The 12,685-nt window shown below is 40.5% G+C and overlaps 1 protein-coding gene across 1 annotated transcript; it reads left to right on the top strand.

The window, feature by feature from the left end:
- The first annotated feature begins 4,378 nt into the window (after window positions 1–4,378).
- Window positions 4,379–10,834, top strand: TNMD (tenomodulin). The gene is made up of 5 exons (XM_011964810.1): window positions 4,379–4,518; window positions 4,745–4,846; window positions 8,445–8,598; window positions 9,961–10,127; window positions 10,457–10,834. The coding sequence occupies exons 1-5, from the start codon at window positions 4,387–4,389 to the stop codon at window positions 10,664–10,666; spliced, it is 765 nt and encodes a 254-aa protein (XP_011820200.1). The 5' UTR covers window positions 4,379–4,386; the 3' UTR covers window positions 10,667–10,834.
- The last annotated feature ends 1,851 nt before the right edge of the window (window positions 10,835–12,685 follow it).

Genomic DNA, 12,685 nt, shown 5'->3' with positions numbered 1-12,685 from the left:
AAAGGAGTGAAGGATTAAAATAGGAACTGAGTCCCTAGAGACACTCAGTGACTTGCCCAAAATCACACAGCTTGTAAGTGGTGGGGTTAATGTTAGAACTAGAGGCTAGTCTGAAGATTCTTTCCACTATTCTTCAGCTGCATTTAAGAATCGGGGATGGGGATAATGGGTAGGGGAAAAACTTACTGGCCAGCTCAAGTCTGTAGATAAAAGAAGTAGCTTTTTCTTGTTGAAAAAGAATGTCTGTACTGCTTATGCCAATATTTTGCATATTGCCAAATGGTGATTGAAGATGCAGAACTCTAACTTCGCATAGGGAACAATCTGTCTGCTCTGTGTTGGTTAAGAAATACCCAGAGGCCCTTTAATTCCCCCAAGTTAGGTTAATAATAATATGGTACAGTGCATTCTCTTCCCTTCCTTCCAGCCCAACACCTGCTAGCCAGCTATTCTGAGCATGTATTTCACCTTTGGAGAGTGTACCTCATAAACAGACAGTAAGGGATGAAGATGGAGTGAAGAGCAGCTAGATTAATCACAGGCTTCAAAAAACAAACCTAAGCCAAATGCCCTCAAATCCCTGTCAGGACAGGCTAAAGCTTCTTGCCCCCAAAACAGATCCATCACACTGAGGTCTGAGATAGCTTTACTTTTTATAAAAAGCTTTCTTTTCTGATCTCAGGGACTGCCACAGAGGCAAGAAAACAGGGAAAACCGTGAAAGAGGGATGTTAGGGCTCATTTGCTGCCTGAATGGAGGATTTAACTGGACTGAAGACAGAATTCCTGGGCAGGGAAGAAAAATGGGTTGTGTCCTCTACATGTTTTGTCAGTGTGGTCTTCTTACACCTCTCACTGCCTGGACTTAATCACATATCTGTCTCATTTCACTTCTGATTCCTATTCCACTCCATTGGCTTCCTTGTTCCATTCCAATGTTCTGGTTCTTATAGTTAAGGCCAGCCTTATGTGTGGGTGGAGTAAGAGCCCATTTGAGTGGTGCTGGAAAGATGCCCTTGCCCCCAAATATCTCCCATTCCTCGTGCCACTGTGCCTATTAGATTGGTGCAAAAGTAATTGTGGTTTTTGCCATTGAAAGTAATGGCAAAGTAATAAAGTAATAAAATGGACCATTAGTACTTCATTCCTCTGAGTGAAGTATTGCACTCAAATTTTTAAACAGACAAACATTCATCACTAATATCTAAGTGTGAAATCATGGGTCAGATTGATTTCTTCTTTGTCATAAGGTACCTGAAGCACCACAAGATTCCTAGATGTCTAGACAGGAGACAAAGGGACAGACAGAGATGGGAAGAGAAGGGGGAAGGGCTATGAGGGTATAGAATGAATATGAAAATAGAACAGAAAAGAAAAGCTAGAAGCACCAAAAATTAACTCTATTTGCCAGTGGGGCAGGGGTGTACTTCTCATCATATTCTGTCCTTGCCTTATCCTTCCTGGAATAAAGCTGAGTTGGAGGCAGCTGCGATGAGCTACTTGTAGCCCACTCACACCTCTCTTCAGGCCAGTCATCCTGTCTCTGTTTTAGCTTGCTCCTGGAGAGGACAAAGCCATTTATTCTTTCATCTCCAGAAAGACCTTCAACCCCTGAGCCAGGAAGCTTAGTAGAGAGCAAAGTACTTGTGATGCCAAAGGCATGAGCTCAGTCTTCATATGGGCCAGTGAAGCTTGCATAGCCATTACCCAAGCAATGTGCTCCACAGGGACCCAGGCGAGACAGTGTGTCTGGATTTGCTCATACCCATCTCCAAACAGTCCAAAGTGGGCCACCAGCATCATCTTCCTAGACGAAGAATGGTCTGTTTCAAAAGGACACCTTGATAGTGAAATTTTGTCTGGGTGAATATATAGCTTCCCACTCCTACCCCCTACCAAGGAGTCACACATAAACGAAGTCATTCTGTTCCCACTCTATTTAGTAACTTATCATTACTAACATAAAGTCAACAAGTTAATGAGCACAATCAGAATGGACCCCTTCTCTCCTACCAAAAAAAAAAAAACTCTTTGCAGGAATGTTGAAAATAATCAAGATCTGCTGAGCTTGGCAGTTTCCAATAGTTTTCATCTAGCAAGGTGTCCAAGTAAAGTGCATTGCCAACAGTGCAGGAAAACTCATTCCACAGAAACACACTGAAATTCTAAATGTCACCAGTAGGTTCCATAGTCTTCTACCAGTGATTGAAAATACAGCCTGTATTTTTTCTTTCGCCCAGTTAGGCAGTGTTCCAGCATCCCCTAGTCTCTAACCTCATTTTTCCATACAATAATCCATCAGTGGTGCTACTGATGAAATAAACACCCCACCCCAGCCCCCAATGGCTAGTGGCATCAACATTTGTCTCAAAAATGGATAGTATTTCTAACAAAATTCCCCCGTTGGGAGAGCTGACAAGACTGGATCTGAAGTGGATGCCTCTCTCCTCTACTTAAGTCAGACAGACTGAGAGCTCAATTTGTTGCCATAGGTAGACGTTTCTCTTCTCAAGCTGGCTGCAGAGCTGGAACTAAGGACATATTTATTGCTAGAAGCAAATAACAAACCTAAAGGAATTTGCTAACTATCACAAACCAGGCCAGACTTCCTGAGTTAACTCTGCAGTTGCTGGAGAGTTCTAAGTATTGTTTTTCTTTCACTTTTAAAATGGTTTTTTTAAAAGACCTTGCCAATACTCAAAAATCTCTCTTTAGGAAGATAAGGATGTGCCATTGGTGGGGAAAATTTATTCAACAAATACTTAGGTTCCAACCATGTCCAAGGCACTGTAGAGCTACCAAGGGGTAAATGACATTGACTCTTGATTTTCTCTTCAGCAGCTACATTAGACTTGCCATCCTTGAAGTAATACTTGCTTCTACAAATGGTTCCAATTTGTTTTTCTCTAGTTGAGTTGGTGAATATTTGACCAGGTTAAACTAACATTCAGTCAATGGCATCAGCAGACACTAAAAAACGACCCAACCTGGTGTAAGTTCTCTACAAGGCTGCCACTGGGAACCGTATCATTAGAAAGCAATGTGGGCTCTGAAGACTTGCTTTTTAAGGCTTTTAGTTTTCCAAATTTTTTTTCATAAGGAAAAATGAATATGAAGAAACTTGATAAACAAAGGTCTCCTAATGACAGAGATAAGATAGACTTCCAAAAGGCATCATCAGGTCTGGCCTGGTTTGTGACAGATAACAAATTCCTTTACGCTTATTTGCTTCTACCTATAAATATGCCCTAAAATTATAAGATAAGGGCTTACTCCTAAACTGCAGTACCATATGGGACTGGTCCTCTTGGTCTTTAGAAATACAATTGCCTCTTTTAGAGCACAGGAGAAAATCTGGGGTTTTGTTTTAGCCACTCAAGAAAGACCTGATGAGCAGCCTTTCTTCTTGGGAGGCTCCACGTTACTTAATGCAGGACACTTGGCTCAGTTGGCTTAATTCCATATACACAAAAGAATCTGCAGAACTTGAAAACAACTGAATATGGCCTGGGAAACAGAACCCAGGAACAAACTGGGTGGGGTTGGTTGCCCTATAAAGAGAAGACTAAGGAAAGGTATAAATGTTTCCTGGAGTTTAAGGTGCAAAAGGAAGCAAACAGAGCAGGGTAGGACTAATATTGGCAAGGAGAAAGTCTTCAGATTCTAAAAGGATAGATTCAAGGCTGTTGTGGCAATATTAAAGCCCTGGATAGATAAAGAGACAAACAATACGTAACCATTTTAAGTGTATTCAAATCTCTTTCTCAGACCTAATGAATTTCATGGGCGAGGGAAGGGGCAGTGTGGGGGGATTGGGGGGCGTGATTACTTAGCACTTGGAAAGGGAAGTGGTAGCTTAAAGAAGCAGCATAGGTTTTAGGTGATCCCTCAGCTTAACACAAGGGGAAAATACTTTATAGGCTGGTTTGCAAACTATCATTTGCTATTTAGCCAAGGCTGCCAAGAAAACTGTTGGAATTCTTAGTAATTAGTTCAGCAGCTTGGCTTGAATTCAAAATACCAGCTCTGAAGTGATCTCCATATCAGCTGCAGCACCAAAAAGCACCTCACTTTAGGGACACACTGAGTATCCTTTTTTTTTTTTTTTTTTTTTTTTTTTGAGATGGAGTCTTGCTCAGTCGCCCAGGCTGGAGTGCAGTGGCAAGATCTCGGCTCACTGCAAGCTACGCCTCCCAGGTTCACGCCATTCTCCTGTTTCAGCCTCCCGAGTAGCTGGGACTACAGGCGCCCGCCACCACGCCCGACTAATTTTTTTGTATTTTTAGTAGAGACGGGGTTTCACCGTGTTAGCCAGGATGATCTCCATCTCCTGACCCACACTGAATATCTTAGAGATTGTTTTCCTCTGTTCTCCCAGACCTATGACATGGAGCACACTTTCTACAGCAATGGAGAGAAGAAGAAGATTTACATGGAAATTGATCCTGTGACCAGAACTGAAATATTCAGAAGCGGAAATGGCACTGATGAAACATTGGAAGTACACGACTTTAAAAACGTAAGTTGGATGTTTTCCCCCTAAGGCTTTCCACTTAAAATATTAGAGCAGTTGAGTCAAGTTAAAAATAGCCTCCATCTAAAATTTGAATTCAAATGGAAACCTAGAGGAGGCTAGCATTCCATTATGAATTCAAATTTTGCTAGTCTGGTACCCCAACAGATCATGGAACTTACTAATAGTGGGTCTTTTGGGAAGCTTTATTGTTGTTTTGTCTGTTTCATAGGGATACACTGGCATCTACTTCGTGGGTCTTCAAAAATGTTTTATCAAAACTCAGATTAAAGTGATTCCTGAATTTTCTGAACCAGAAGAGGAAATAGACGAGGTATGTAAGAAGAATAATTGTGGTGGCAAAAGGCATCATTTATTGGATGCTACCTATGTGCCAAACATTGTACTAAATGCTTCACTTTTCTTTGATTCTCCGACAACCTTATAGATAGGTGCTATTATTATCATCATTTTCAGATCAGGAAACTCGAACTCAGAGCCAAAAAGTGACTTGCTCAAGGTCACACAGCTAGTGAGTAGCAGACTGGGGTCTTGAACTTAGGCCTTTCAAAAAACTGAATTGCATAATTTTAGGTGCAATGCTATACTTTTATACCAGGGCACCCATTAACATTATGTTGATTTTCTCTGAAGTCAAAGATTTCTAGTAAGAGGGATGAGCCAGAGAAACAAAATCTTGCCTCAGATAAAGCATTTTTAAAAAAGAAAGTTCCAAAGCCACCTGGGGTTCTTGCCACTTTTGTCACACTTCAGTATTCACCTATTTTAAAGATTGTGGTTCATTCACCTTACCATTTTATGCTGGGCTGCTAATGGAATAATTCACTTTTATTTTTATTTTTTTGAGACGGAGTCTTGCTGTGTCACCCAGGCTGGAGTGCAGTGGCCGGATCTCAGCTCACTGCAAGCTGCGCCTCCCGGGTTTACGCCATTCTCCTGCCTCAGCCTCCCGAGTAGCTGGGACTACAGGCGCCCGCCACCTCGCCCGGCTAGTTTTTTGTATTTTTTTTTTTTAGTAGAGACGGGGTTTCACCGTGTGAGCCAGGATGGTCTCGATCTCCTGACCTCGTGATCCGCCCGTCTCGGCCTCCCAAAGTGCTGGGATTACAGGCTTGAGCCACGGCGCCCGGCCAATAATTCACATTTAACCTCACTAGGAAAGGCAAAAGCAAAGAAGGTGAACACTGAAATGTGATACAAACTCTCTAAAAACACCCTGCTAGGCCAAAGTAAGGCAACCTAGGGTGCTGGTGCAATCACTGAATGGCCCCTGAAAACCTAATGGGAGATGGATGTTATTGCCTATAATACAACTATCTGTAAGGTCCCTGAGGCTCTTTATTGTTTCCTGTTATTTTGTCTATAATTACAGTATGGTTTTATTAGTGGGAGAAGGGGGACCTCAGTTAAGGTCATATTGTGACAACATATCCCCACTATAGCAAGAAAAAAAACAAGCATTGGTTTAGTTTACTGCTTAGCTGGAAAATCTAAAGTGGAATTATGGCAATGTCAGAGTGATCCTTCTTTCTTTCTTTCTTTCTTTCTTTATTTATTTATTTATTTATTTTTTGAGACGGAGTCTCACACTGTCACCCAGGCTGGAGTGCAGTGGGGCAATCTCAGCTCACAGCAAGCTCCGCCTCCTGGGTTCATGCCATTCTCCTGCCTCAGCCTCCTGAGTAGCTGGGACTACAGGCACCCGCCATTTTTTTTTCTTTTCTTTTTTTGTATTTTAGTAGAGATGGAGTTTCACCATAGCCAGGATGGTCTCAATCTCCTGACCTCGTGATCCGCCCGCCTAGGCCTCCCAAAGGCTGGGATTACAGGCGTGAGCCACCGCGCCCGGCCATGGCAGAGTGATCTTTCTACAAACTATAAAAACCTCTTTCTTTCTTCTCTCTCTCCCTGTTCTTTTTCACTTTTCTCCCACCCAGCTCCCTCCTTCTTGATTCTCACTAACCCATTTCTTTTCCTTTATTTTTTCTTTATTTGGGGGTAGTGGGTGGGGAGGACTATTTCTCCTTCCCTTACCCAAGTCTTAGAGCTGTCATTGGCTCCCATTTTACTCTTTCATGCTACTGGTCTCCTCAGGGCCAGAGAAGTTACAGACCCTTGTTACTAGAATTTCCAAGAAAACAAAGAACGTTCTCCCAAAGATGATGCTCTGCTCCCAAGGTCTATGGTAGTGACAGAGTTTGGAGACTTTTTTTTTTTTTTAAAGTAAGCATGAGTTAGATGCATCTGAGGAATAGATCAACGTTCAGGATATTAGGAATGACTACAGTAGGCAAAGGTAAGATAAAAGGAAAATCAATAGGATTAAAAAGCTACTATACACAATAACATATGCTAATTACGTTCAGAAAATAATGTAAGCATTTGAGTAGGCCAGCCAGCAATGAGAACCTGAAGTGATATAATAGGATTTATTTTTCTGAAAGATTAAGGCAAAGGGGGCTGGGCACGGTGGCTCACACCTATAATCCCAGCACTTTGGGAGGCTGAAGAGGGGGATTACTTGAGGTCAGGAGTTCGAGACCACTCTGGTCAACATGGTGAACACCCATCTCTACTAAAACAAAACAAAATTAGCCAGGCATGATGGCACGTGCCTGTAATCCCAGCTACTGAAGAGGATGAGGTGGGAGGATCGCTTGAACCCGGGAGGTGGAGGTTTCAGTCAGCCGAGTTTGCGCCACTGCACTCCAGCCTGGGCAACAGAGTGAGACTCAGTGTCAAAAAATAAATAAACAAATAAAAAATAAAGGAAAAGGCTCATAATGTCTCATTTTGGCCCTAATTTAGTCTTCAGTTAATTTCACCAAATATTTTAAATAACACAAATATTCATTTCATGATAGTAAGAATATTGTAGCTTCAAGTAAATCTTATTTTTTATATACACACCACAGATTTTCTTTTAATGAGACAAATTTGTGGTCCTGAATGACAAAACCCTCTTCTGTACTTCCCTCCACACTGTATCCATGGCATGTGTATTTTAAACATGCAGAGCAGGTATATAAATAGCCCTGATTTTGCTAACAAAGCTAGTCAGCATACCAACCTCATTTTATACAATTCCTTTCAATGCATCTCAAGGTCGTTACAGACTCAAGGACAAAGGTGCTAAGACTTTAGAATTGTAAATGATTCCGGGAGAAATTAGTAAGAACTAGGTATACAACACAATTACCTCAATACTAGAAACTGAAGAGAAAGTGGCGTCCTTCACAGTATACAAAAAGCTGCTTAAAGCAAAAACGCTCTGTGAGATAAACTCTAAGCATCTACAATGAAAGGAATGCAATAGTAGGAAGGCCAGTGAAGTCAAAAACTGGAGACCTCACTTTAAAACATAAAAAGATATCTTTTGTACGATAACTGGCTACCATCAACAGGCAAATCTTGTAAAACCCAAATATTAGATCCCATTGTTATTGAATTGATCTCACGAGTTTGGATTATAGGAGTTTTTTCAGCTCCAGATCAAATCCTGCTTGCCACCCAAGATGCAAGCCTAAATAAGGCAGGCTAACAAAATGTATTTATAAAAAAGAAAACAAATGTAAATCACTCAGGGTTCCAGAAGCTCAAGTTAAAACATACACAGACCCAGGACATGCTGAAAATAATGAAGCGCCTTTCTGACTTTGAGTGAAATGGTAACAGAGAAGGCTCCTAGTTTAGTAAGCAGCCTTGCTGTTAGACCCAGGATGGAGGAAGGATCAGTTGTTAACTCCCCCAACACCCACTGAATGCAAGGCACAGAGCTAGTTCACCAGCAGCACTAGGATTAAAATTGTTACTCACACTCAAAATATGTTGTTTTCCAGCATCCCATAATGTCTCACTTGTTCTATTAATTTCTCTGCCAATCCCCACCCTAAGCTACTTTCTTCTTTCAGAATGAAGAAATTACCACAACTTTTTTTGAACAGTCAGTGATTTGGGTCCCAGCAGAAAAGCCTATTGAAAACCGAGATTTTCTTAAAAATTCCAAAATTCTGGAGATTTGTGACAACGTGACCATGTATTGGATCAATCCCACTCTAATATCAGGTATGACATCCTTACCCTCATCCTCCTCCTATTTTCTAAGACAGTAACAGGTTAACATTCCCAGCATTTAGAGGCTACGTTTCTAGGAAAACAAATGATTGGTTTATACCTTCTTGGATGAGTCTATATATGCTGACTGCCAGTGAGGAGGGAATTTTTCACAGCCAAGTTATAAATCAGAAAAATTAATGTTGACAGGCTTTTAAATATCCCAGCAAAGGTAACACCATCCTAATGTGACTAGTGATAGCAAAAAACTAATCTATCTTTCTTTGCACATCTATATTCATTGCAGTCGTTATACCAGATCGTTGCTCAAACCACTGTGGGTCCAACCCAAGAATAGAGGAGAGAAGGGCAAAAACAATACTCTGCTGTCAAGAAGGATTCCCTATGTCAAATGGTGGCATTTTCCTTAGAAAATAAGACAATCACTGCAATACAAATTTCTTTGTCGCTCTTTTAGGAATTACTATAAAAGTAGTTGAGGGCTAGACGTCCAGAGTAGAAGAGTCCAGCCCTCAACTTCCAGTCAGCCCATAGAAAAGGTAAAGGCCCCCGGATGTCTTAGTCTGTTTAGCTAACATGCAATTTGGCCTCCCTCATTCTGCACAGCATAGATTACTCTATTACCCAAGAGAGGTTATTCTCACCAATGTAAGCATCTGTGGGTACTCTTTAGAGATACAAAAAAGGTGACTAAATGCAGTGTGGTATCCTGGACTGGATACTGGAACAGAAAAAGAACATTAGTAAAAATACTAATGAAATCTGAATAAAGTCTGTAGTTTAGTTAGTAACATTGCACCAATGCTAACTTCTGATTTTTTATCATTGTACCATGGTTATGTAAGATAACATTAGGAGAAACTGGGTGAAGAATATGTGAACTCTGTACTATTTCTGCAACTCTTCCATAATCTAAGATTACTTCTAAACAGAAAGTTTTTTAAAAAAATTTTAAGACAAGAAACATAAGGAAAGTGGGAGGACAGAGGATGTCAAATCAATTCAGGCAACCAAGAAATATTTATTGAGCATCTACCATGGGTAAAATCATCACTGTAGGAGATACAGAAGTCCCTTGTTCTCAGTTTTTAATTTAGTATGCTGGTAAGGCAAAGCAGTAAATGTTTGATGCCAAAGAAGCAAAGAAGTTTGTGTATGTAGAAATGATCAGGCTTGTTTTGGAAACTACTCTAAAATATCAACTGAAGGAGCTTGGAAAAGTGGTCCATGCCTAAATGATGCCAGTTTAAAGACACAATGAATATCTCTATCCCCAGCTGCTATTCCCCCAAGCACTTCTTTCAGGAACATTTGCAAAGCAGTTGCATCACAACTTTGCATATATTATCTTAGTTTCCGAGTTACAAGACTTTGAGGAGGATGGAGAAGATCTTCACTTTCCTGCCAATGAAAAAAAAGGGATTGAACAAAATGAACAGTGGGTGGTCCCTCAAGTGAAGGTAGAGAAGACCCGTCACGCCAGACAAGCAAGTGAGGAAGAACTTCCAATAAATGACTATGTGAGTTATGTTTATGTAAACTCTTGATAGAGGAGAAAAAAAGAGCCCTCACAAAACTTACTACCCCTCAGATCACAATCGTTGGAAGGAGGATGATCATGGCTTTAACAACAACAAAAAAAAAAATGTTTAAGCAACTTGAAATCTCCGGGAGGCTCATTCAAAATCAATCTCAATCTCTGTAGATATATCTCCATGATCAGGCTAAGGAGCTTAATTTCTCACAAGCCCCCAACTCATACAGTCTTCTAGTTCTCCCCTGCTTGGTGAGAACTCTTGCTAGTGAACCTTCCTCTCCCACCCCCAACACTGGCTTCTTCTTCTTTCAGACTGAAAATGGAATAGAATTTGATCCCATGCTGGATGAGAGAGGTTATTGTTGTATTTACTGCCGTCGAGGCAACCGCTACTGCCGCCGCGTCTGTGAACCTTTACTAGGTTACTACCCATATCCATACTGCTACCAAGGAGGACGGGTCATCTGTCGTGTCATCATGCCTTGTAACTGGTGGGTGGCCCGCATGCTGGGGAGGGTGTAATAGGAAGTTTGAGCTCAAATGCTTAAACTGCTGGCAACATATAATAAATGCATGCTATTCAATGAATTTCTGCCTATGAGGCATTTGGCTCCTGGTAGCCAGCTCTCCAGAATTACTTGTAGGTAATTCCTCTCTTCATGTTCTAATAAACTTCTACATTATCACCAACAGCCTGATTGCTGCTGAACACACTGGGTAAGTGTTTGCTGAGAATATTCCCAGCAGCTGAAATGGAGCAGACCTGTCAAACATAGATGACTATGCTGAGGCTCAGAAAACAATGCCCCAAAATGAAAGCGTCAGAAGCAAAAGTTTTTCTCTGACCTTCCCCTAACTGCCAGTCTCTCAGTCCCATTCTCCCCCGAGGATAGCCATAAAAACTAGAATCCCTCTTCCTCAAGGCGTGTCATAGAAATCAGAACCCCTTTTTTCCAAAGTCAGTCATTAAACCTAAAAATATCACTCTGATTTTTCCTCTGCTTTTCTGGGTAAAAGCTGGCCATAAGGAAATTATCTGACCTAGCTTGTTTGACTGTAGGTCGTAAGACTCCCTTTCCAGAGAGGATCCAACAGGTTTGGAAGTAGAAAAGGGCAAAGCATAATGATACCTAAGTATCATATTTTACTCTGCTGTATTAAGACAGTGGAAATAAGGGGCTGATGATAAAATGTCTCCATAACTGATGCATTAAAAACATATCCTTTTGTGCATAGCCCCAGTGTTTAATTATATGAAGGACATATTGTGAACTTGCTTAAGTATCAATTAAGCTGCTGGACAGGCAGTGTGTCACAGCGGGCTAACACTAAAATATTTCAAATGTGCAGACTCAGCAAAGGAGAAAGCTAAACTAGCAAAAAGGGTCTCAGGCTCTCCTCCTATAAACAGGAACTCAACTTAGGACAAATTCAACATTCCATAGCCTTCCCATCTGGCTCCTCTTTATATCAGTATTTGATTAGATACATTTCCAAGGCAATTGTCTAAAAAACAAGAACTCATAAATACCACTCGCAGAAACAGGCATCATAGGAAATTGTTGAGGTGAGGAATCAAATGAGATTTTCCCTCCCAAATCACAGGGAACTAGCACTATACCACTTTCTTAAAGAAAATGTAAGGGCCTACTTCCCAATCACTCCATACTTTGCTTGGGAAAGGAAAAGGGGGCAAAGGGGAAAGAAAGAGGTTAAAGGGTAACGTTAACCTTGATGTCCCAGCCAGTTTCAGTTTCAAAATTCGTGCTCTACCAATCTGTCACCCCTTCTAGTTTCATTTGAAGGTAGCATACTTCATTGCTCAACTTCAAAGTTATTGTGTCATGAAAATGTCTGTCTGGAACTTTCTATCAGAAAAGTATTTTCAAATAAATTCTTCACCAAGATGCCTGTGGGCAGGAATCATTTTCTCCCAGTTAATAGTTGAGGAAATCCATAGAAAATGGCTTTGCCCAAGGTTGAGTTGCGATTAGTCAGTCATTAATTGGTAATTAGCATATATGCCATACTTGGATTACCAATTTTCACAGAATGAGAGCACAATAAAATATATCTAACAATGCACATTACTGAAAATATTTTTAATTGATGATTTAGAAGACATCTGATTGTTTTAGAGTACTTTGATTATCATAACAAGCACTAATTTATAGTTGAAATAGAAAAACGTAAAAGATGTGAAATTACTTTGAGGTTATATGAACTTCATGATGTTTCTATCATTGTTTTTTAATAAGACTACCCATTTTTAACATTGCTTTTTTAGATCAGCCAATAATTTTATTTATTTTTTCTATTTTTTATTTATTTTTCCATAGGTTATTGGAGTACAGGAGGTATTTGATTTTATGAGTAAGTTCTTTAATGGTGATTTGTGAGATTTTGGTGCACCCATCACCCAAGCAGTATACCCTGCACTCTATTTGTGGTCTTTTATCCCTCACTGCCCTCCCACCCCAACCCTTTCTCCCAAGTCGCCAAAGTCCATTATATCATTCCTTTTTTTTTTTTTTTTTTTTT

Source organism: Mandrillus leucophaeus, unplaced genomic scaffold, assembly GCF_000951045.1.
Source record: "Mandrillus leucophaeus isolate KB7577 unplaced genomic scaffold, Mleu.le_1.0 Scaffold706, whole genome shotgun sequence".
Lineage (NCBI taxonomy): Eukaryota > Metazoa > Chordata > Mammalia > Primates > Cercopithecidae > Mandrillus > Mandrillus leucophaeus.
The sequence above is the reverse complement of the archived record's forward strand: the minus strand, read 5'-3'. Positions and strand labels throughout refer to the sequence as shown.